Source organism: Falco rusticolus, chromosome Z (assembly GCF_015220075.1).
Source record: "Falco rusticolus isolate bFalRus1 chromosome Z, bFalRus1.pri, whole genome shotgun sequence".
NCBI classification, from domain to species: Eukaryota; Metazoa; Chordata; class Aves; order Falconiformes; family Falconidae; genus Falco; species Falco rusticolus.
The window spans coordinates 56,264,956-56,291,304 of record NC_051210.1 but is presented as its reverse complement, the minus strand read 5'-3'; the positions used below and the strand labels follow the sequence as shown (position 1 = coordinate 56,291,304).

At 39.8% G+C, this 26,349-nt stretch overlaps 2 protein-coding genes across 2 annotated transcripts in view; one reads left to right on the top strand and one right to left on the bottom strand.

The window, feature by feature from the left end:
- Positions 1-1,586: 1,586 nt before the first annotated feature.
- On the top strand, positions 1,587-3,451 carry TMEM252 (transmembrane protein 252). Its single transcript, XM_037374351.1, has 2 exons — positions 1,587-1,901; positions 2,993-3,451. Exons 1-2 carry the CDS (start codon positions 1,624-1,626, stop codon positions 3,345-3,347), a joined length of 633 nt encoding a protein of 210 aa, XP_037230248.1. The 5' UTR covers positions 1,587-1,623; the 3' UTR covers positions 3,348-3,451.
- Positions 3,452-7,855: 4,404 nt separating this feature from the next.
- The window catches only part of PGM5 (phosphoglucomutase 5), a 78,238-nt gene continuing 59,744 nt past the window's right edge, over positions 7,856-26,349 (bottom strand). The window contains exons 10-11 of the mRNA XM_037374378.1: positions 21,110-21,244; positions 7,856-9,434 (exon numbers count right to left, since the gene is read on the bottom strand). Of these exons, the coding sequence (XP_037230275.1) occupies positions 9,345-9,434; positions 21,110-21,244 (225 nt within the window). The 3' untranslated portion in view covers positions 7,856-9,344. The remainder of the gene's footprint in view (positions 9,435-21,109; positions 21,245-26,349) is intronic.

Sequence of the window (26,349 nt, the reverse complement as noted above, 5' to 3'; positions counted from 1 at the left end):
CAGCTCACACAGGTACAGCCCAGGACAGGGTAAGACAGGAGACCCAGTACTTTCAGGAATCCTGTCCAGTCAGACATCAGAACTGTCTCCTCTAAGCTGAAGATACAAGGCTCAAGTGCTCTATTGAAAATGCCTGCAAAGAGCTTCCCCCTCCAGCCCAGCAGAGAAGGCTTACTGCAGGAAGAGCTAGAACCATCCTCGTCCCATCACATGTGATTCCCTTTCTCAGGATTTGCATAAATGACCTAAGCATCTAGACTGAAGCAGTATATTAGAAGGTTTTATCGCACTGACTGCAGAAGTCCTACAGCTCCCCCAGACTGTGTGTAGTGAAATAGAGTCCACAGTAGGTAGGAAGAAAACTTCTGATAAGACATGGCAGAAAATTCTCATAATCATTTGTTATGTGTGGTTACCCATACGTAACCAACCTCATTAAATATCACCCAATTTTTTGCATACCTGCAATAAAGTCATTATTACATCAAAGATTTGAGCCTGAGCCTATTTTTTTAACAGTCTCCTGTTCTGATTTGCTCACTGTGCAACAGAAATTTTACACCAAACTTAGGCAAGGGCTAATTAATTACTCCATTACTGAAAATATTAAGAGGTATAATCAGTAATGTTCCAAATAAGGTAGCATTTATAGACAAGTTCTGATTATGAAGTCTGCTACATTCTATAGAAAACTAGTGGGTATACTCTTCAAGAGAAGATCCATAGGCTAATTCTAAAGATTATTTTTTGTATCAAAGGTAGCAATATTTAGGCCTAAAATCTATTGGCAGCAAGCATCTCTGAATTTCAGATGTCTTAAGTATATTTGGAAAACTGAGTATAGGTGAGTATAGGTGAGTATAGGCTCAAGGTGCTAGCCTTGAGCACTGACCCTTTTGAAAATCACTCAATAAAAATTGCTGGAAGAGAGAAGAGAGTATCACTAAAGGAGTCGGAGTACAACTGAACCTGCAAACAAAGTAAGAGATTTCTTGTATGCCTATGTCCTTTTCGACATTCTGCAATCTTGAGTTCTTTCATTTTATATACTAAATTCATTGATTGCACACATAGCAAGCTAGAAGTCTATCCTTTTTCAAAGGATGATTAAAAATATCAAGGCAGTTTAATAATGTGTCAGAAACAGGAGACCAAAATCCAATAATAAATGAAAATTCATGATTAAGAAAGAAGTACATTTTCCCTTCAAATTTTTAATAGGGAGTTATGAATAGTGGTTTTGTTATTTGTTTTTTTTTTAAAGACAAACAAATACAGGTCTCATTCATAAACTAGTACTGTGTAAACCATTGCAAATTGTAACATGCAGCAAATGCAGCAGTTCAGTATGTACTCCAGAGATTACGGTGGCAAAGGAATGACGCAGGAAGTCTCTGCTTCCTTCCTTAAAGTAAGTTTAAGATTACAAATTAATCTCAAAAGAGATTATGAGTATCTCAAAGAGTTAATGAGTATCTTAAAACTGCCTGCTTCTCTTAATTGTCCAAAGGCCAATTGATCCTCAAGTGTATAAAGTACCAATGCATGAAGATGAGCAGCAGAGCTGAGAGAGCCAGCAAACAAACAGCAGACAGGAACCAAGTGCTGTGTCTGCTTGGAAAGATGCCGAAAATTGGTTTTACCTTCATTCGGCTTTTTATGCTCTTACTTGGTTTCTCCAATATTTGTCTGGGAGTCCTTTGCATTTCCACGAGTTCCTATACATGCAGATGTGGAAATAGCGAGCTGGTGTTCTATTGCCTGTTAACTTTGGGTTTCTTTCTCATTTTGACTGGCATTTTCTGGAGCACTTTCCATGAAGCCTTGAAATTCAGATGCCTCAGCAGTATCTTTATTCGAAACCCCAGCCATGGAGAGCTACATGTCAGCACTATAGACAGGTATGTGTTGCAGACTGCTGCTGACGAACTGGGAGGGAGGGATGCTGTTTTGTAAATATGCTGTGAGAAGAAAGTAATACAAGGTCTTTAGAAAATAAAAAAATACGTAGCCGTTCTATTATATTTCTATGGAGAGAACTGTAATCTGAAATTTGATTTTCTAAAGCAAGCAGCAATGTCCGAACAGCAATTTGTGCAAACAGTACATAAGGCAAGGTATAGTACAGGAAATGTAGCATGTTGCACAGAGCGGTCCAAAGTCATGCATGGAGGCAGCAGGTACAGCAACACCGACTTCAAGGAGCTCCTGCAGGAGCATCATTAGTTCCATCCCAAAAGACAATTCCAGATGTGCTGCTGTGGGATAGATGCCCATATTATTAACAATGAGGTATGTAAGGAGCTTCAGCTAGCTATATGGTTCCTGCTAAAGTTTTCTTGTGTAATCGTACCTTCTATGTCTGAGCAAACTCTGACACTTTGAGAGAAAGAGTTTCTTAAACTGATTGGCACTAGGCCTGACAAAAGTCTTTAACAGGGTCACTGGATATGAATTACTTTTCCCAGACTGTTGTGGAAACCACACCAGAAACACTGATACTGGGTGCTCTAAAGATACTGTAACAATAACACTTAGCAAATTTTGGTTAGATGAGCAGAAACATGCAAAATGTATTTCAAAACTGTGGAAAACAATGATTATTGTAATAACAAACAACTCACTAATTTAACCTACTTTGAACAGTGATGTCTTTCTTCTTCCAAATCAAACTTCTCTTGGGCTCTTGTTGAAATACTCACAAGCACAAGTGTTTGTATGCCATGGGTGGAACCTCTCATGGGGAAAACTCACCTTTTTAGAATGCAGTGTTTTAATAAAACATTTTGTAGAAAGACACAGGTAATCATCCCAGATATGCCAGCTGTTTCATACTAATATATTCCATTGATCTAAACCTAGTTAAGTTTCCATTTGCAGTTTAGGCCTGATCTAGACTTTGGAAACGTAACAGACAAAGCACCTAACCAAGCTCTCTTGAGATAAATCACATTTCACCAGGATGTGTTTCTTTTTGGTTTGCTTTTTTCAGGTCTGACTTCTATCCCCCCTCCTATGAAGACAGCACAGATCCTGAAAAACAGACCTCCTCACTGCCAGTTGCCTCCACACTAAAACAGCAAGAAGTCATCAACATCCCTCCACCTCCGTATAGTGAAAGCAGTGCTGAGTTCATCAGTGAAACTGACCAGGAACAGGCACCACCATACGAATCATCTGCGCAGCAGCTACTGCAGCAGCAAACAGGTGACCAAGACGCAGACCCCAGAGAGGAGTCTAATTCTCAGCCATCCACACAAGAAAACAGTTACCAACAGGATACAGACTGCCAAGGAACCCCAGAAAGAGCAATATCTGTCAGAACATCTGAGACAGGCAGTGGGTAAGCCCCTGCATCTGTAAAGTGGGGAAAGCTGGAAGAAGATGTATGTCAGTGATCCCTAATAGTACACCACTTAGGCTGAAATTGCCCAGGAAAAGCATTGACCATTTGTTTGAAGGGGAGATATAGATATGTATGTATGTATGTATGTACGTACGTATGTATGTATATACATATATACATATATACATATATACATTTATACATATATAAGGTGCTCAGTATTTCAAAGCAGAAGGAATCTCCATAGAGACAGAAAGGACCAGGCTGTATCTTGCAAAACTCAACATCACTGGCAACAGGAGTTTCTTACGCTGCAAGGTAAATGAAGCATCATGCTGTTATCAATCTTAAATGTCTTGGCCTCATAAGGAGTTTCGGCTGAGAGCCCTCATTTGTGGCTTTGTAACGTAACATTAGCTAACTTGGGAAACCTATTAACTCAGCTTTAGTTTGGAATTTGTAAATTATTTGTTGTAAATGCTTATTTTTGTATCATATGCCTTTCAAGTTACTTGTTTTATTTTGGGGTACTAATAGCTGGTATTTTACTATTGAATTCATTAATAAATTTTGTATTTAAAACAAATGCCTTGTACTTGCTTATATGATACGTGGCCTCCATGATTCAGGATAAGCACACAATACAAGACACTGAATACACTTCCTGGCTGCTAAACAGATGACCCTGGCTGTGCTCACAGCTCCTTGGAGGGAACTAGCAACTGCAGGAGGAAAAACCTTCTCTGACTCCTCTGAGCTGTCTCTATAAGCATTTCCTTCCACTGCAGCTTACCTGAGACTACAGGAACTAAAAAAAAAAGGGTCCCAGGCCCTCAAGACCACAGGAAAAGTCTGGTGCAAGGAAAACTTACCCTGGGTGGAGCAGGATCAGGTTAGGGAGCACTTAAAGGGCATGGGATGACTCGGGGTACCTGCATGGTGCTGAGGAAGCTGGGTCGTGCCATTGCAAGGACACCCTCCATTACCTTTAAAAGATTGTGGTGTCTGGGAGAGGTTCCTGAGGACTGGAAGAGAGCAATTATCACTCCTGTCTTTTAAGAGGAGGATCTGGGGAGTTACAGGCTGGTCAGCCTCACCTCAGTCCCTGGGGAGGTGATGGGGCAACCAGTCCTGGAAACCTTTGTGAAACCCATGCTCAATAAGGTGACTGGGAGTAGTCAGCATGGATTTATGCAGGGCAAATGATGCTTAACCAACCTGATGACCTTCTACAATGAGATGACTGCCTTGGCGGATGAGGGGAGAGAAGCGGATGTTGCTTGCCTCGACATTAGTAAGGCTTTTGACACCACCTCCAAAACATCATCATAGACAAACTGACAAAATATGGTTTAACTAAGTGGACAGTAAGGTGGATTGAAAAGTGGATGAACAGCCAGGCCCAGGGAGTTGTGATCACTGTCACAAAGTCCAGCCGGAGACCCAGCAGTGTCACCCAGGGTCAATATTGGATCCAATATTGTTTACCATCCTTTTTAATTATCTGGACAACAGATGATAGATGACAGAACACTGGAACAAGCAGCTGACACAACAGAAGGTTTTACTGCCATTTCAGAGAGACCTGGATGGGCTGGAGAGATGGGCCAACAAGAACCTTACAGAGCTCAGCAAAAGGAAATGCAAAGTTCTGCCCCTGGGGAGCCAGTGGGCTGGAAAGCAGCTCCACAGAGAAAGACCTGGGGGTCACATACTGGAAAACAAGTTGCCAGCAACTCACCTTCATGCCATTGGCCACCCTGGGTTGCATTAGGAAAAGCATCACCAGCAGGTGGAGGGAGGTGAACTTTCTCCTCTGCTCAGTGCTGCTGAGATGCATCTGGACTGCTGGGTCCAGGTCTGGGCTCCCCAGTACAAAAGGGATGTGGACATACTGGACTACCTTCAGCAAAGGGCCACAAAGATCAAGGGACTGGAGCATTTGTCATACAATAAGAGGCTGAGAGAACTGGGAGTGTTTAGCCTGGAGAAGAGAAGGCTCAGGAAGGATCTTACTGATTTCTGCAAGTACCTGATGGGAGAGAGAGGTGGAAGAGGATGAAGAAGAGGGTGGAGCCAGGCTTCTCTCAGTGGTACCCAGTGAAAGGACAAGAGGTGATGGGCACAAACTGAAACACATGAAATTCCACTTGAACACTCAAGAAAGTTGGGTGGGGTTTTTTTTTGCTGTGGGAGTAGTCAAACTATTGAACAGTTTGCCCAGACAGATTGTAAAGTCTCCAGTCTTGGAGATAATCAAAACTTGACTGAACATGGTCCTGGGCAATCTCCTTCTACCTGACCCTGCTCTGAGCTGGTAGATTGACTAGATGATTCTAGTCCTGTTTGACTAGATGGTCCCTTGTAATCTCAAGGATTCTGTGATCCCGTGGTTCAGGTGAGTACTGCTGCCTTCCAAATGGTCTCTTTGAACACAATGTGCTTCTCATCCTGCCACTAACTTTTACAGAAGGGCACTTGTCCCAACGGAAAATGTAATTTAGCTGTGCTGGCAGGTGAATTTGCTGGTATTTTATGGCATAGCTCAAACGACATGATGCTGAAGAGCAGATGCTAGAAGCCTGTATGGTAAAAAGCCACAACCATGCTCCCCAGTGAGACTACACCAAACAATTTGTTGCTTCTAGTCACATTGGCACTATATCCTACTACCATTTTCAGTAATTCAGCCTGAACTACTGTGGTTTTGTAAACTGTTAAAGTTATGTCAGTCACCAATCAATACTGCTCCAAATTTGCCTTTATTTCCCCCTAGTGTAGACTACTATTTATCTTAGATCATAAGACCAGTTACTACAATACACTGTCATTAAACAGGTAAGATTATAGACAGTTTTCTTTCATGTTGGACATTATTAAATCATTGTTAGACTATGCTCCCTTCCCATCTTTACTTCCTTTTTCTCTCTTCCCCTCTCTCAAATCCGTTGTTACGCTATTAATATTCTTTTACCACACCTCTCTCTTTCCAGCTGAACCCAGCAACTTGTCCTCTCCTAATCCTCTCTGCCACCTGCGACCTCTTTCTCTGTTCCTGGGACCCACTCAAGCCCTGTCTTGGCCAGCCCTCTACTGACGTACCCTGAAATTGTTCTCTCTCTCACTGGTCTCCCCAAATCCCTCTTGCTCCTTTTCCTCCAGCGTGCTGGCACTATATCTCATATATGCTGGGTACAGAAAAATCTGAGGTCTTAGGAAACAAAATTACTGTCCAAGTAAATGTCAGCGCAATCACAGCTGAATAACACAGGAATCTTGCAGTTTCCAGACTTGATGAAACTCCTAATCCAGCAATAGCCACAGAATGGTCTGGGTCTCTGTCATAGTGCCTAGACACTGTAATAAGACAAACAATTTTAACAGTAGTTTTCCCTCTGCTAGATGCATGGTCCATTTTTAGGAGCCTTACATCTTTGTGTAAGTTCATGTATGTTGCTCTTTTCCAAGCATTCATCTCTCATGTTAGTAAGTACAAGACTTCAGGAAATGCAGCCCACTTTATGAGATTATGGCTGCAGTTTTTCTCCAGCACATCATATATATAGATACACACTGTACTTCAGCCTTAGAAAGTTTTCTTCAACTCCTTGCAGAGAAAAGCAATTAACTGGTGGAAAATACCAGTTGTTATATTTTATTAGTATCACCAGTTGCCATAAGAAAGAGATGGCACGTGGAATTTGGGTTAGGCTAGTTATGGAAATGTGCTGTTTGATAGCTATTAAAAACCATACAAACAGCCCTTTTCTCCATTTCAGTACAGAGACATGACTATTGTTGCTGAAGCCCAGGACAAAGTCAGTACTGAGATTTTAAAACGTATCCTTTCTTCATGAAGACTGTCTTCATGAAAGCAGACTGCCATCTACTGCAGCTAGTGCTCTAGTGACTTTCTGATAAAAGCACAAGTATGCTTCTTCACAGTCCCAATGTGTTACGCATGAGTCTTCCCACTACATCTTGAAAGACATGTAGCTTCAGCACATCTTACTTGTCAAAAGTGCGAGTCCCAGTCCCAGAAGCTTGGCTAAAGGGATACTTGATAGAATAACTAGCTAGTTCACCATGTGATCAAAAATCCTTTCATTGTCAGAGAATGTGTAAGAGATTTTAGAGGTGTGTGGACTGCCTTTCAGAAAGTTTTGCATGCAGCCCAGCAATTTGAACCAAGTGTCATAATCCTGAGAGTGTCTGTGCTTGACTATGTGTGATCCACTAGTTAGGAGCTTACTATCCTGCACCTAGAGGAGTTTGATATATAAGAAAAATGAAAGAATAGATAAACAAGGTCTCTGTAAAAATTAATATCATTACATTTAAAAGTAGATGTGAGGATACTGTGTTTATCTTCAAAAAAATCCTTATAAAAAGAATAAAGTCTTAAAATCTTTTTTTTTTTTTGGTTTATCAGAATACTTAATGGTAAGGTAGAACACTATGTGAGAACATTAATACCTTATTTGTTTAGAGACAATTAACTAGATAATGTAATTGTATTAAAGGCAGTTTTATTAGGATGCTTGGAAGTGCAGTGTGTCTTGTCCACAATTACGTATTAAGACAGAAATACAGCATTACTCTTTATTGTGTACTAAGTGCCATAGCAATTCTTTGACAGAAGTGTTGAAAGAAATCAAAACAATTTCCTCTGCTGCAATATTATATAAATTGCACTAAAATTTGACAACCACAATGAATTGAAACACACTGCAAAGAGGCAAGTTGCACAAAGCCACCCTGATGAACAATACAAGTGACCACACTGTTCCCAAGGAAGCAAAACTTTCAAACAAGTCACATGCATAAAGTGTTTGTGTTCTTCAGAGAACAGTATTGTAGCTAGAACTGCAGTATCATTTCATAAGCAGAAAAACGCTGCCCATATCCCCAATATCCTTCTCAGATCTATGCCAGGACGTATCTTCCCCCAGATTTTTATTCCATGATCCACTGATACAAAGAATCTAACAGAAACTGTGTCCAGCTGGTGAATCAGACAAGTATTTCTATTTAATTCATTAGCATTTGTCTTCATTTCCTCTTCACTACATGCTTCACTTACCATAAGTAAGCAGAGCAGAAGTACTCCAAAGACTAAAAAAACTTCCCTAATAACTCCTCCACGAAAAATTGCTGAACTTGCAGTGATTACCTTTCAAACACAGTAAGCACCAATATCATCTCCTGACATGAGGAATATTGCAAAAGATAGCCAGGTTACACACCCGACATATCACTGGAAGGACACAATCAGCTTCTACAGCACACATACCTCCCTTTGGAGGAAAAAAAAGAATCAAAAAATCAGAAAAATCTAAAGGCACAAGTCACATTGATATGCTTTAAAAGCAGGGGTAAAAAAAATATGGGATAACCCCTTCTTTGGAAGCATGTGCAAGTATGTATACAGCACTGCTGCCAGCATGCATGTATGAGCAACAGGAGACAGGAGAGGAGGAGCGGTGTCAGAAGAGGCAATACACTCTTTGCAAAGCTTAGTGTAAGCATACAGCCCTTATGCCTCAGACATGCTCTGTATACCTCCTTGTAAACCAACAAGAAGATGACAGGATCCCAAACAATATCCACCAAGCATGTCTTTGCTTTGCAACTCCTCCCCACCTCTCCCTAACCGAAATTTTCCCAACTTTTATCACAGCATTCAAAAACAAGCAGTTTTCCATTTCTGTCACATTGCTGACAACACTTGAAGTTTAAGGCCTCTTTCTTTGGTTATATTGTTATCTGAAATTAAGATATTGCAGGTAAAACAAAGAAGTCAATACACTACTGTATTTGGAGATCAATGCAAATGAATATGCTCAATATTATACTGAATTTTTCTTCCTACCCTACCTCTATTCCCAAGAAAACTTTTAAAATCATACAAGGCACAAATGGCTAACAAATTTCAGCAAGGTCCTGTCTCTTCCTTGCTGTTCCTCTTTTGGCCCTGGTTTAACAATCTTCCGTGGCTTCAGGTGATGACAGTGGGTCCCTTTCGCCCTGTCCTCTCGTGAATCTGAGATATTTTCAGTGCAATTGCTATAAGAGGACTCAGCACAGCCTAAAGAGGAAGAAATACATTGAATTACATAAAATATAAATATCAACAAACCCATTTATAAATCCCCCTTTTAACTGTAGCATTATATAATAATAGTAAATAATTTAATAATAAACACTGACACAACTACAGTATCTATATCGTCATACTTGACAAAATGAAGTACCACGCTAACCATATGTTTTGTGAAGCACTACAATAAGTGTACCTAGGCTACACAGAAAAGAGAAACCAGTAAAAATACTATACTGATCATGTCTCTCTATGTAACAGGAATTGCAGAGCTTTGGCAAAATTTGCTGTCCAAAACAACCTAGAAATCACAGAAGTAGAATTATTTATATTCTGATGAGTGGAAGCTATGTAGATGAGATTTTTCTTCCTATATGTACTTAATCTGTGAAGTTTAGGGTCAGAACGTAATCCAACAATTACCTTAACAGAAATCACAGAAGTGTGTTTTTAATACCACCTGCAATTGTATTAAATAGCATAAATTCCAACAGAAGCAGCCTGAACTCTCAAGTTCCAGGCTACAGACCTTATTAAATGTCTGCATGTATGGGACTGCCCAGATGGGTGAATGCAGGTAACAACAATAACAGTACCTCATGAAACCCAAGTAAAACACAATTTTTCACATGGCAACTGAATCTTTTCTCAGTTGATTAAATGATACGTAAAGATAAACCAGCAGACCAGAGTTTTGTGCAAAAACCTTCTTTTCAGAGAATCATATATTTGAATACCAGACTAGTAAGGTAATTTTTTGATGCTCAAAGATTTCCCGCTGCTGCCCCTTTCAAATAGACTACATTCTGGCTTTAAACCTGTCAGGTTTAAAAATCAAATCAAACACAACAGTAATTCTGAAGAACTTAAATTTACAGTTATCTTTTGTATATTCTTAATATAATAAATACTTTGAATCCGTTTCAGCCACCTAACAGTTTCTGACAGTATGAGGCGTTTGCTTTATTTATACAAATGGTCAGACGTTTAAATCAAGGGTGAGGAGACAACCTTACTGTGCAAGCAGCCATGGAATAACACCATGACTGCCACTGGTGTCAAGTGAGTTTACGATCAAACTTAGTTATGTATGGGTGTGAGCAGTCTGACATGTTATTGTTCAAAAAGTTCCATTTTTGTAGATATCTACCTACTGAATAATCACTGAAGCAGAATAAAAGCCCACTAAAGTCAAACATGCTTAGATAAAAGATTAATATGCAAAGTACAAATTCGTAATTGTGGGCAAATTCTGCAAAAAAAAAAAATTAAAATGTGCCAATTTGTAAGATCTTTCATATATCATTCCCTCCCTCCAGCAACATGGATTAAGGAGAACTGAAGTAAGACCAAAGCACATGAAGTCCCTCTGGGCACTCCCTTAAGAAACCTCTTCCTTATTTAATTTAAAAAGCACAAGAAAATTTAAAGAGCAACTCTGCTAACCAGCTTTACTTGACCCTGCTTTCTTAAGCACCAAATGCACTCTGAAGAAAAAAACTCAAACCAAACAAACTTGACACAATGCTTTGAACAACGCACAAAATCAAATGAGTTTATATGACACCCATTTACATAAACAATTTAGCTGCTGCTGTTTTGCCAGGTCACTCCAATTACTACTAAATATCCTGCTTGCTACAATCATGCTTCTCAACTGAGAAAGTCCTGGTTTAGTTCTGTCCTCTCACATTTCAATTTAATGACAGTTTCTTTATCCTACAGATGTAAAAAAGCCAAAAGTGCATTCTCTTCAGAATGGCAAGAGCCGGGCAGAACAGCAAGGAACTGGAGCTGTATATGCCTTTTAAAAGCTCCTTTATCTCTGTAATAAATAGTTTACATTTCAGTTGCAAAAGAGAAATCCCAGCCAGCAATCATCTACAGTTAATATGATTCTACAAAGACTTCTATATCTTAAAGAGATCTTGATTTTAAAATATTTTTCAAATGTTTCTTTCTACTTAAGAAATTACTATTGGTATGTTGACTCGAAATGGCAATTACAATCACACTGTACGTTAGCATATTTAGCTCTTGGAAACAGTTTGGGAGATATGGTATGTTATCCTTTAGACAAAATTTAAGAACTGAAAATTAAAAGAACTTACTTAAATCAGAGTTTTGCTTTAGTTAACAACAGATAGAAGTGATATCTCTAAAGAAATAACTGGTAGGAATGATTATTCATACTAGCAAATACATCAAAGAAGCAGATATCTAACATAAAGCAAACAAAGAGCAAAAGCCCTTTGCTTGGGAATAATCTGTACCAAAGCTGTCAGAGGTGTATCATTCCTGCTTGGCTCATATAGCTTTTTTTTTTTCTCTCTGTATCTTGCAAGAAAATTCTGTATAACTGTCTTTCCTCTAGTCAAGTTCTCAGACAAGATTTGCCCTGTGATGCATCGATTTTACCAAAGGCTCAAGCAGGGCTGAAATGTACCTGCTTGCAGGTTAAAGGCTCAGCATGTGTCTGGAGTTTGGCTTTAGAAAATACTTTTCTAAATAATTTTCTCAAATCAGGTGGACAAATGCCATCTATATGTCAAGAAACACTTTGTGAAAACCTACTATGTGTAGCACTTGCAGTAAGACTTGCCAACTTCCATAAAAAATCAATGCAGTTCTGATGCAAAATGATCTGTCCAGTCTTTGCCTGGAAAGTTCGTGAATCTTTTCTCTTCAGTCTCTCCTCCAGCCTGCACTGAATTTCAGTCTTTTTAGGAAAACTAAATGTAGGTGAGTTTTACACAGTCTAGGCACAGACATTTTCCATAGGTCTCAAATTCACCTTTCCCAGTTCAATGTAAGCCTCAAAACCAAGTTGCTCCATCAGTCTCATAAGTAATAAGAATTCTGCAGAATTTATCTGGGAAAAATAGAACAAAAGAAGGCTAACAGAATGGTAATGCCCTCAAATAGGATCCAAACATTTTACTGAACACCAGCTAACTACAGCTCTCTTCTGCACTTCTCGAGTTTTGCTCTGTCTTCTCTTACTGTACTGATCTGCATTTTGCATTCAGCATCATGCCCACCCAGTGTTATTTTGAGGTCTCTCAGCTTTACTTATACCCAAGTGAATGTACAGGGTGGAAGACTAGGAACATGGTCAATTATTTGTATATATGTCACTATTTGTAAAACATTAAAGGCTAAACCATTTGCTCTCTGTATTCTGGGATCACCAGGACAGCTAATGGAAGGCCATTCAAATTGATCAGTCTTAAGAGAATGTCCTACTGGCGATAAAGATCCAGCATCAATCGGCTAAACCTTGTGTGACTGTTACGCAGGCATTTAGTCACCTGAATTACTAATAATCAAAATGGCACTTTGGACAGTAATTATTTCAGAACAAATGTTCAGACCTTGCAACAGATTTCTAAGCAGAGCTGGCATAATACTACCTGTTCCAGAAGAATTAATTTCCATAGAACAATTGTTAATGCCTCAGAATTAAAGAGAGATAAACAAGTGGGTTAGTACAGCATGAAGTTCTCAAAGAAAGGCTATAGTTTAACTTCTGGAGCTTTGTAAAGACAGAAGATGTGCCAAGTGTTTTCCATCTCTCTCTAAAAACTGCTGTCCATTCTACTTCATCAGCTGCTTGCCTGTCAGCAACAATTAAAGTAGTTTTCCCATTCGTAAAGGCAGCCTTGAAAAAAGCATGCTTGCAGAATGCTTCAAAGTCACCAAAAGCTGTAATTGCTAGGTGTTGTTGGTATTATTTTATAAATTACGATAAACCTTGATGTTTCAGGCCTGGGCTAGAAATCTTTTTCTCTCCTAAAACTTAAATTCCTTTCCATTCCTTCTCTTTTTATCATTTAAACATTACACAGAAGTTTGTTTAGAGAGGTCAGGGTAACTGAGACAGCTCTATGCCCTGGAACAAGGACACAGAGGAATCAAGAAATAACTCCTTCCTTTCTTACCTCTTCCTGCTCCCCTGTCATTTCCCCTTGCTTCGTGTGACTGCTCAAAGCTGCTGATAGCCCTCTGTAACCTGGGCAACAGAATCACTATCACATGAACTAAGGGAAAGAAGAAAGGCAGAAGAGAGGGGCAGATCCCCAAAACATTTTTTGATGGCCTTACCTATGAGAAGGAGCTTTTCCTTTGGCTGTAACGTACTTTCAAAGTCAAAAAAATACACTTACAAAGCAACACTAAAGTGATGGAAGAGATACAAAGCATGGACTGAAACAACTAGACGGTGATCTCGGCATTAAGATCACATAGTCTGGCACCACAGTTGTACCTTCTGCAGGGCTTCTGCCATAAGGGTTCAACACACAGCTCAGCTCAGTGTGCCTGCTTGGGTCTTGCATTCCAAAAAACCAGAAGTCTTTGGACAGGTTTATGCTACAGCTACCCATCCCAGAAGATCTAAACAATGTGGATAGCCTGGCTCTTCGTGGAACAAACTGGACTGGCTCTGTAACATACACAGCACTGGTAATGATAATTTTATTACCATGAAGCAGCACACTCGCTGTAGGAAAAAGGGAACTAATCTCTCTACTCTTGTGCATGGTCTGCCTGCTAACTCAAATAAAAATACAATAAAGGTCAGGAGGCCAGCTGTTCTGCCCCTAGCAATAGAGGAGGGCAGGCAGGAGGGGTGAAAAAGACAGGAGGAAAATGTAAACTGAGTGGTGCCCGGAAACATCTACATTTGCAACAGAATAGTTATTTTCTAGTACATCCAAAGAGCTTTGAGGGAAGATCAGGTTTAATGAAATAATTTCCTGGATTCATGAAATATTTTATAATTACTGTCACATGAAGTAGTTTTCCTATATTCCTTTCCAGTTCCAGCTGATTTAAAATTTGTCATTGTATGGCTTTGGGCAGAATCAGAAGCTAAATTACCTGAACAGTACAAACATGCTGCGCTACCTAAAAGTGTGAACAAACAGATGGAAATCTCTATATCCCATGTCCCCTCAAAGCAAGTATTATTACTTTTAATAGTAAAGGCAAAACCTCATATGATTTCTCTGGACATACTGTATGATTTAATAGTCAACCAGAGCCATGCTAGAAGATGCAATGCTTCAAAAGTAAAGAGAGGCAATCATTTTACAGCAAACTGCACTTGTGCTTAGGGTTGTAGGAGCGTCTTGACAGGACCATATACAGAAACCTTTAATTTTATACCTCATAAGTCACATTGGACACAAGGATTTCTGGGTTACTGATTTCAGCTCCCTGCTTTTGGATATAGTCACACTATAAACTAACGCTTTATTTAATCACTACATATATACAATCATACATACTCATTATCCTTTCATATGCCAACCAAGGTCCACCTGAGAATCAGGTTTTTCTTCCATTATTTGCCATTCAAAAATTGTTTCAGAAATTGAGTCTTTGAAGATCAAGACACAGTTTATTCCAATGATTCTTCTTTTATTTGCCTTGCCTTTCTGGACAAAAACACAAAGAAACAACTCCTGCCCCAAAATCTTTGCTTGGCTGCTGCTAGTCTAATTATTCTGTAGCTAACTAGCACTTAGCTCATTAGTCTTTTGCAAAAATAATTCACTGCATCCCGTTTTAAGAGTACCTGATATAGACTGCATAGGTCTATGACAACACCTATTTATTGCTGTTGCAATTCACTTAATGAATAATAACATACTGCAAACACAGCTAGTTAGCCCATATTCAGAACAATCCAGATTACTCACTACATTATTCCCAGGGCACTTATCCTGCAACAGCAGCACAACCATGCTGTTGAAGGACATGTTGGATTTACAAGTTAAGCAATTCAAAGCAATTCTGCATAATGGGTCACTTCTTTCTTGGTACTTATATATGAAACTTCCTGTTTGAATCTTATCCAATTTTGATAATGTATCCAGGTGGCTAGACAAAGGACAAGAAGATATTAGCCATGTGCTGAGATCTGCAAATAACAAATAATGAGCTGATCTATAAAATTTGGCTATAAATGAGCCTAAAGATCAATAAATTCTTATTTTAATATTTCATGCCCATTCAATGTATCTCTAGATTTTCCATTTGTGTTACAATTAGCACAGCTATTAACTCTGTTAATTTTAGAAAAATATACATGCCAATGCATAAAGGTCCAAGATTACAGATAGAAGTCTGTGGTTTGTAATAATGAACTGCACTTCCTGAAAGTGTGAGTTGGATGCCTACTGGACTGGTTAAAACCAAAGAGATTGTCTTTTTAAGGAAATCTTCCCTGTTATCTGGAAAGCGATTTTCTCAGGTATAAAGAGTGATGAGGGACATCACTAGTGCCAAGGAGCATCACCAGAGTGGTCTTCCACTCTAAGGAAAATATTCCAGTTTCAGAAAAGCATTTGGCATTGTTTTCAAGGCTTTGTTTTAGAATTAGATTGCATCACCACTATAAATCATGTAATTTTAAAATGCTTACATGGAATTGGTTGTAATATACTCTGCACACAGCATGATAGCCATTTCTCTTTATTGCTCCTGATTTTCACTCCTGTTGATACTGGCTTATAGGAAGAATTCATCTAGTAATGGAAAAAGTAGCCATTCTTTATCTCCCAGCTGACCATGAAGCTGCTTCTGCCAATTTCCTTCAACGGATCATTCAACAGCTAGAAGTCACTGCCATTCACATTTATCTATGACCTCAGACTTCTAATTATTGGCATATTTTACTACTTTCCCTTGGACTCATGTTGATCAGGCAGTTGCTATGCTTAATTTATTCTAGGTGGAAAGTATTACCAATTAACTGTATGAAAGACACTACTAAAACAAGATTTGTGTGACCCTTATGTTCATTAACAGCTACTGTTTGGCCAACATATACATTGGAAAAAAAGATGCTTATAATCCTTGCTTCTGTTTGGTTACAAGAATGCTCTTATGGAAGCTCTAATGATTCTGAAGGAAAACATACACTTAAAGGCCATAAGGCCTGAAAATCAGCTCTTCCTGTAAGACTCATGAAGCGTTACACAGTACTGAAGCACAACAAAGCATGAGGAGACCTTCACTTGAGCATCACTCACTTTGATGGCTCACTCTGGCCAAAGTTAAGAGGCACAGCTTTGAGCAGCCCCCATAGTCCTTCAAAGTATGTCAGGCTTTCTGTTGGGTATCAAACCAAAGTAGCCAGCACTCTCACTGTAGTTGAACCTGGATGATACTGAGCATCGTTACAGATCTTTGTCCAAATTTTGCTCTGGACAAAGGTTCATCGTAGAACAGCCCAGGCTGGAAGGGTCCTTGAAAGATCATCTGGTCCAGCCTTTTGTGGGAAAGGTACTATGGTCATCCACAGAAGTACAGCACCTCTAAGGCAAACAATTAATTCTGTCCACCTCAAGTGAACAGTTGTTTTTAAAAGAAATGTACTTGCATATATTACTTTTACAATACCTCCCAATCAATATTTCACTCCAGAAGTGCCATAATGTCATGTTGGTGTTTCAGGACAATATGCAAGTCTCAGCATGCATATTGGAAGGTGTGGTTTAGATTTCTGTGTATCTGTTCAAGATTCACCAACAGCAGTTACACTGCCAAAGGGAACAGAAGCAAACTAGAAAAACTTGAAAACTGCTGAAAAGCTGTGTGAATAATTTTGGAAGAGGCTTTGTCTGAAAGGAAAGGGGGAAAAAAAGGATGCTGTTATGAGACAAAATCAAGCTACTTACCACAATGATTCCACAAAATCAGACTGTAACTTCCAATATAGATGAGTTGTCTATCAAGACAGAGAGATTTATTTCTTGCAAAAAAAGGGCAAAAAGATGTCTCAAGGTATTTTTACCTTTTGTTTCAGGTATTCACTGGAATTACCCTAGTGAATGGTGATACATGGAAAAAAACACAGAGCAATGCAAAGCATTCCTCTTCCACTTATTTATGTAAAAAATGAAAAGAAGGTATTGGAAGGAGGTGGTCTAGTAAGGAGAAGCAGCCAAGTATTTACTTAAGCAGCCAATCATCAATTAATTCTATGTCTTGGTTTATAATATAAGAAGTATGCAAGAGAGTTTCTCCTGAACAGCTGTTCCAGGCAGAGTGCAATGATACAGAAGCTACATGTAGTCATCTACCCAATTATGAAGATCACCTACACTTAAAGAAAAATAAGCATTTATCCCAAATGTAACAATTTTCTTAAATACTACATATAAGGTATATACTTTACATACTTTACATCAGTGCTCTTTGAGTAACGTGAATATGTTGTTTATGGCCCCATTACTGAAAGTGAATAGGAAACAAAGTACTTAAAATTTCAAATCTCTTAGAGCTCTTCCAGATGTACATGTATCAGTATGAATCTCAAAGCAAACTAAACAACAAAGAAATTACAGTATAAGGAAAACTATGCTGCCTCTCCCCAGCAATGTTGAAAAGGAGTTTGCTATTCACTGTCTTCCACATATTCCATTGAAGATTATCAAAGGACCTCCTGAGAAATTTTCAGTTAATTTTTTACTAACATGAGGATCTTCTGAAATCAAATTTATGTACTGCCTTGAAATCCACCATTTGCTTACGGGATACAATCTATGACCTTGCAGGTCCTAATGCCCTCACATTGTTGGCAAGGTATCCAGCCAGGGCAAGGAAAGAGGAGCAGTGGGAACTGTGCAATACTATAAAATGAGAAACCAGAAAAAGAATTTATTGCGTTAATTGTGATGAAACTGCTGTTTGTCCTAGATTTGGTGCACATGGCAAGAGATGAGGAGAGTGTATGTATTTCCTGAGCCAGCCTGGATGTTAAAATGTCTGTCTGCACCGCATGAATGCAGGAAAGTCCCTGCAATGAGTTTCAAGGCAATGACGTTTCTACCCCTGGGATTATCTGTTCACTAGGGAATATCCTTCATAAACAGCCAAAAGTGTAACAATCTGACAGGCTCTGGTACACATACAGGAAAAAAACTTTCAGCCTATTTCTGTCTCTAAGAATAACAGACCCTTTTGGTATCTAGAATAAAAGACCAGACTCTGAAAGCCTTGAGAGCAGTGACAAGCCCTACTGCCCTGCCCAGTCTCCCCCGAGGACTCTCCCCTGCACCCTGCCCATGGGCTCACGGCTGTTTCAGCCTGCCCAGGGGTGTCAGCCCCTGCCTGAGCTGTGCCACAGGAGTGCTTGTCTCCAGACTCTGGCTCTGCTGCCTGGGCAGACCTCAGACCTGTGCTATAGGTAGCTCTTCTCCCTGACATAACCCTCGGATGTACGTTGTAGCTTGTGTCCAGTCCTGACTTTGACCCTGCTGTCTCCTGGCCGGACTCACACAGTAGCCTTTTCTCCAGCCCTGTCTCTGATCCCATCTCCTGCTCCAGACGGACCCTGAACCTGACTCATCAATTGCCTTGTCTGGGATGGTCGACAGAGCTTGTTACCAGAGCCCTGCTCTGCTCTGCCTGCTCCACTTGCCAGCTGTGGGACTGTCCCCTGGACAATGATGGCACCGCCTGTGCCATAGCTGCTCTGGGTGCCTGGCTCCTACCACCTTGAGCAGCAGTCCCTTTCTGGCTGCTCCCTGGACGCAATGTGAGTTGCTGGTGAGGTCACTAGACCTTGCAGTGGACTTTATTGGGTCTCTCAAGCAAACCCAGGCAGAACAGAGATTCAATGTAACAGCAGGGCAGCACATTTCTCATTTTCTAAGGATAACCTCTGCTCCCTCAACCTAGTGTCTTTACAAGTTGAAGATTTACTGAGAACATTTGCTGTTTTCCACTCATTTACAAAGAAAAAAAAAAAAGTTGTTAAAAAAAGAAGAGCATTGATTGCAGGTTACATTAGGAGACACACAAACTTAAACTCTGCCAGCATGTCGCTTCTTTCATATTGCATACCTTGTAACAACTAGAACAATCTGTTGATGCAAAAAACATTCCATCTTAAAAGGCACATCAGAAGTTTAGCTAGACGAATGCTGCAAGTACATGCTCCATTGTTTTCTAGTATTTTTTGTTGGGATTTGTTAGGCAGGAAATGTGTTCAGGTAACACTTTTTGTGTCACATATCACAAGGTTACTCCAAGTCCACTGCAAATGTCTAAAACGAATGTCTTAGTCTGTTTCTTCCCATGAGTTATTTTCATTTCATCTATGCCTTACCTACATAGCACAAAGAACCATATTTACAATGGTCAGCTTAATGCAGCTGATAAACAATTTGCGCTGTGGCAAAATTTCACATAGGTGCATTGGCCTTGGCTGGCCACCAGGTGCCCACCAAGCCGCTCTGTCACTCCCCCTCCATTCTTCACTGACCTTAGTGTCTCCGTAGTTGTTGCTCCCACATGTTCTCACTCTTCCCTCCCTGCTACTGTTGCACAACGGTTTTTACCCTTCTTAAATATGTTATCCAAGAGGGGTTACCAACATCGCTGATTGGCCCAGCTTTGGCCAGTGGTGGGTCCACCTAGCAGCCATCTGGAACTGGTTCTGTTTGACATGGAGACAGCTTCTGGTGCTTTTCACAGAAGCCACCCTTGCAGCCCTCCCCCACTATCAAAACTTTGCTACATAAACCCAATACAGTAGCAAGTGCGAATGTCCTCGGCCAAAATATATTTATAACCCTGCTCACTGGCTAAACCTAGGTGCACAGAAAAACAAAAGAACTGCTGAAAAATGGTCCTTTACTCTGTTGGAGGCTTAAAATGGTAAGTATTCTGTCAGAGGAGTTACTGAGGATGCAAACTGCTCTTTAAGAAGCAGATAAAATAAATAGATAGTATCTGCAACATTTCTGGAAAAAACTGCAGCACTTTTCATGACTGATAGACAATTGTTTAATAGCATAAGAAGAAACTCACTAAATTTATGGTGAAAATCCAGTGAAAAAACAATGTCTAACATTTGCCTAGGGTTCAAATCCATTTGACAGCTTTTATGTTTTGGGAAATTTGCATTTGCATTACAGTCAGGAATACATAACTAAATGGGACTTCAAACTACAGGTTTTTGATTTACTACCAACCAAATGTTTATCCTCTCTTCCATGAAACATCTTTAGTTCTCTTGTTGCATTAAGGTGTTTTACTGGGAAAAATCTGGAAATCAAAATGTGATTTGTATAACAAAAAGGTTTAGGCATCTGCTGGACTATACTGCAACCTGCTCTCAACCTTCACTCTTCTTAGGAAAGTTGTGATATCAGATAATTCTCAGACAGCTGCACGTCTTTCCCTTACAAGGAATCCCTGCACTGTTTAGACTCTGGCATAACTGTTACTGTAAGGAATCTCTGGGATGTTGTAACTAAGTGGTCCCCAGATAACCTGCTTGAAAAATTATTATATTTTTTAAAAATATTGTTCTATAATTCAGATTACAACACTTGCAAAAAAATGAGAGAAAAACTAAAACTAGCTCAGCTTCACTTAATAGACTAAGAGTCATTGCCCAGCATTTATCACCAGGTATCTCAGCCCCTGACATTCCTGTTTTGTTAGATATTACACAAACATACTAAAATTGTTGGTCCTGCCTCAAAATGTTTACAGTCACATGATCAGGAAAATCATCCACTAACAGTAAACAGGGGTCAAATTGCTGAGTGTTCCTTCTGATTAAAGATGAAAACCTGTAGCCATTGTTATTACAACGAAATTGCATTACTCATCAACTTATTACAATATTATTGCATTACCTGTGGTTCCTTATTGTGTTGGCTAGGATCCTTTTCATAACTCTCTGCATAGATACGGAGAGTAGCTCTCACATGGCTAGAAGCACTCATTCTGAAGATCAGCCTGGAAGCATCTGAAAAAACAATCCGCAGCCCCTATGGGAGAAGAAGGAGCAGCATATAAGTAACGCGGCAGTACCTTTGCAAATCACAGTTCACTGCTTTAAAATGAAAAGTGAAAGGAATGGTAATTTGGATGCAATTCCTTACTTTGGACAAATGATTTATTACTCTTTTTTTTTCTCCTTCTAAAGACTAGAAATGATCTTGTGTATTCCTTCCCACTTCTCATAGCAAGGACCCTCTTACTGCTGTTTTTACTTTCTTTAGCTGATTTGTTCTTGCTCTGTGTGGCAGAGCACAAAATCAATGGCCTGAGAAATAGTTACAAGATCAACAAGGATCAGTGGCCTAATAAACAGCTACAGGATCCCAGGACCAAAACCCAGTTGTCAGTAGTGAATACAAAAGACGGCATCAGTTGCTACCCCTCACATACCATGCATCAATATCAGAGTACAAGAATTTCAATGAAAGTCTGTAGTACAACTTGGGAAACTTAATTTAAGATGTTAATTAATTTCAACTACTCTAATTAATGCATATTAACTGTGTATTGAACAAAAAGGATTTGTTATTAATTAACTGTGAATTTGCTCTTTACTTCCATCTTCACCTCTTTTTTTTCTTTCCTCCTCCTCCGTTTTGTGTTGCATACATGAATACAGGTTTCCACAGAACACAGACCATATACTTGGATCCACAGTCAACAGACTTTCCATACAGGAAGGCTATTAATGTTAAAGGACTAAATTGCACAGTTAAATAGTTGTGGTGTTTCAATAATCTACCAATTCTGCACTAACACACAGTCTAATTACCTTTCTGTAAATGGTGCCCTTACGCTAAGCAAGGCTCCGTGCCGGGTCCTGCACCTGGGTCACACCAGCCCCACACAGCGCTACAGGCTGGGGCAGAGCGGCTGGAAAGGGCCTGGTGGGAAAGGGCCTGGGGGTGCTGGTCGGCAGCCGGCTGGGCAGGAGCCAGCAGTGTGCCCAGGTGGCCAAGGAGGCCAGCAGCACCCTGGCTTGTGTCAGAAGCAGTGTGGCCAGCAGGGCAAGGGAAGGGACTGTCCCCCTGCACTGGGCACTGGTGAGGCTGCACCTCGAACCCTGTGTTCAGGTTTGGGCCCCTCACTGCAGGAGGGACGTAGAGGGGCTGCAGCGTGTCCAGGGAAGGGCCACGGGGCTGGGGAAGGGTCTGGAGCACAAGTCCTATGGGGAGCAGTTGGGGGAACTGGGGCTGTTTAGCCTGGAGAAAAGGAGGCTCAGGGAAGACCTCATCACTCTCTACAACTACCTGACAGCAGGTTGTAGACAGGTGGAGGTAAGTCTCTTCATCTCACTTCTGCCAGGATGCTGTTGGCCTCCCTGGCCACACTGCTGGAAAGAAAGGGGTAAATCTTTCTCCCTCTTGTCCTTGAAAGCAACAGGACAAGAGGAAACAACCTCAAATTATACCAGGAGAGGTTTAGATTGAATATTAGAAAATATTGAAGTGTAGTCAAGCACTGGAACAGGCTGCCCAGGGAGGTGGTGGAATCACCATCCCTGGAGGTATTTAAAAAATGTGTAGATGTGGTGCATGGTTTAGTGGTAGACTTGGCAGTCCTGGGTTAATGGTTGGACTTGATCATCTCAAAGGTCTTTTCCAACCTAAATGATTCTATGATTCTATGATTTTAAGTGCCACCTCCGCTATGCAGTCACTGAACCTTATTTGCCCGTTTTAGTTCTGCTGTTGTCAAATGCCTAGTGCATAAACTGAGATCCTCGTTACTTTTAATGGGCAGTAAACCATTAAAAAATGGGAGAAGGGAATTAAGAGAGAAGCATTTTATTCTTCCAGTTTCTTCAGCAGCTTGAGAAGACACTGACCTTAGCAACACAGTGCTCCTATATTCTAAACTATAAGTAGAAACTTTTGTTTCCGTAGGTATATGCCAAAACATCTTCAACACCACATAAAGCATTGTTTCATTGATAATCACAGAATCTTAGAATGGGTTGGTTGGATGGGACCCTTACAAACCTAGTCCAACCCCCCTGCAATGGATTAGGTTGCTCAAAGCCCAGTCCAACCTGACCTTGAATGTTTCCAGGGATGGGGCATCTACCACCACTCTGAGCAACCTGTTGTGTTTCACTGTCCTCGTCGTAAAAAAATTTCCTTCTTATATCTAGTCTGAATCTACCCTCCTTTAGTTTAAAACCATTACCCCTTGCCCTATCACCATAGGCCTTACTAAAAAGTTTGTCCTCATCTTACTTACAAGCCCCCTTTAAGTACTAAAAGGCTGCAATAATGTCTTCCTGGAGCCTTGTCTTCTCCAGGCTGAACAACCCCAGCTCCCTCAGCCTGTCCTCATAGGAGAGCTGTCCCATCTCTCTGATCATTTTTGTGGGCCTCCTCTGGATCTGCTCCAACAGGTCCACTTATTTCCTGTGAAATGCTCATTAACACTAGAAAATATACAACAGGAAAACGGATAAAGGGTTGGATTAGATGGCTTAAGAGATATTTTCCATCTCTTAACTGGTGACACCCTAAAACTCTTTTCAGGTACTAGTATGGTATTATATATTAATTTTAACATGTTTCGGCAACATAAGTTTATCTAGAAGCCTCAAAATGTACGGCATAAGTGACAAACATAGAAAAGCTTACATTTGGAAGATTGAGCCTTAGAGCTTGTTTTTGTAATATTTGCTATTAAGCCAACTTCGCAATGAGATGGTTCAAGTGATGCTAATGGGAGTTTTGCCATTGATTTCAAAAGAATCAAGATTTCACCTTGGACACCTAGAATTATATAGAAAGTTTTTTATGATCCGATCCTGTGCACAAGGGGCTGTATCTTGCTGAATGCTCATTACACTTAACTTTATGGCAGTGAAAAGAAAGAAGATAAAAGGAAGTTTCACAGTTCTGGGTACCGTTTGTTTTGAATGGTTGTCAAACCCAGGACCAGCAGCACAAAGTACAGAACATTAACATCAATCAGCTTTAGGAGAGAAAGAAGGGAGTCTGACATATCTGCACAAAATTAAAGTGTGAACATAACAGCATGTGAGTCTTCCTCTCCAAAGACTGAACAAGCATTTTACATACTCCTAGCAACTCCCACAATGACATGACTAGCAAGATGACTTGAATACTTTTCCATATACTCCCTGTTTACCTGGCAACAATAACACTAACATATTGTTACTTGGTTTAGCACATCTGAAGTCTCACCACTCATTAAATTACAGTCTTCAGAATAAAAAGGATTTATAAACACTCCCCATAACTCTTCCCATAATTCCATGACACAAAAATGCTCCACCAAACTACAGCACCTGTGGCCAGTCTGATGTTACAGTTAATAGCACTTGGGTTGTTTATGCAATATAAATAGACACAAGACCAGCATTCAGACAGTTGACTGTACTATTTCTGACATTATTTTATTCATTTTGCATTTCTTAGGGACACAGGACTGACAGTATTGATCTTTACACATGCATCATGACAGCTAATATTTGTCTGTAAGACTAGGACTCCTGCCATACTGCAGAAGATACTCTGTACAAGGGAATTAGAGACACAATGGCTGTACTCCTTAAAAAACCCCCAGTTATTTAAGCACTAGCAAAGTTTTTCACTCAGGAAGGCCACAGAAATCAATGAGAGCTATTAAATTTTTACATTCCTCACTGTTTTCTGGAAATTATACCTAAAAGCTGTGAATTACAAACATTTGGTAAAACCAAAAAGAAAATCAGCCAAAAGCACTGTTACCAAATAAATATAAAAAAGTATTGCCTGGAGAATAACCTGTCACTCTGGATCTTGTGTAAAGACAAAACTAAACAGGGTTTCCCAGCCTGTTACAGAATATCCAGTCTACTACATGAAAATTTTCCTTTTTGACATTTCTGAGCTTTTGTGGTCAGCAAGGTCAAAGCAAGCTGGTGAAATTGCAAGCAGCCTACTCACTGTTTGTCATTATGGTATTTTTTCACCTCACATAAATTTCATTAATTTAAAGCTAGATATTTGCCATTTTTTATATAGAAGGTGTCAGCTCAATGAGACATGAAATTTTAAATGCAGAAGTTACAAACCAATGCAAGAGGAAAAGAAAGAAGAGTAACACACTGAAAAGCCCACAGGACAGAGTAACTTCCAGTTTTAATAAAATAGGGCACACTATTTGTCACCAAGAATGTTTTCTTCTGGGGACAGATAGTTTTTCCCTGGGAGGAAGTCGATGAAAAGGTTCAGTACAGCTCTGAACATCTGCAGATATTTAGTTTAGGCAAATTGGGCCTGCTAATGGATATTAATGAGCTGTGTGGAAGCTCCGAAACAAAATTATGTTCCATGGTTAATCCAGTGGCTTTGAAGCTGATGTGATGAAGATGGAGCTTCACAGGGATTTCTCTGTCTTACATGACAATCAAGTTAAACACCCTGATGTACTAGTATCTATGAAGCACTCAGACACTAAACCTACTACATACTGTACTATGTAGTTTGATTTCCAGTAGTCTGGGATTTTTTCCAGTTACCAATTTAATAATTAAGCAAATAATAATACATTAGCATAGATCAAGTTAGTATGAACAAGACTAAGCAGCAAACTTAAAGCAAAATATCTTAGGATTTGGAAAAACATTATTAAAATATAATGGCAGGGAGTACACCAGTAAAAAATCTACCCTAGCAGCAATACGTAAGACACAGAGATACCTACATAAATTAGGAGCATGCAAAACGGCTATACTTTTAATTCAAAATACTGTGATTATAACAATTTTTATTTGCTCCTCTGTGGACCCTTCAGTGTCCTCTACAAGCCACATTCAATACTCTGACAGGAAAATACTTATTGAAATGTCATTCTGAATAGAGAAGAATTTTTGCCTTATCTCTGGAGAGTTAACTGAAATAGCTTTTTTCCAACCTTTCCAATGCCTGATTCCTGACTCTTGCTCAAACTGAAACACAAAACCCGCAAGACTACATGCAGAGACATTTACACCCCCAAATCTAACAAAGGAGTGAGAAAATACTAATGAACTTCTAATGACAAAGCCCCAGAGTTTTATTATGTGAATCTTAGAATATACGAACGCTTCATTAAAGAGCTCAAA

Bases quoted from the DNA above. Each gene is read 5' to 3' on its own strand.
- TMEM252 (XM_037374351.1), top strand. From the start codon at position 1,624: ATGCCGAAAATTGGTTTTACCTTCATTCGGCTTTTTATGCTCTTACTT. The intron at 1,902-2,992 runs GTATGTGTTGCA...TGCTTTTTTCAG, and splicing joins CATGTCAGCACTATAGACAG to GTCTGACTTCTATCCCCCCT.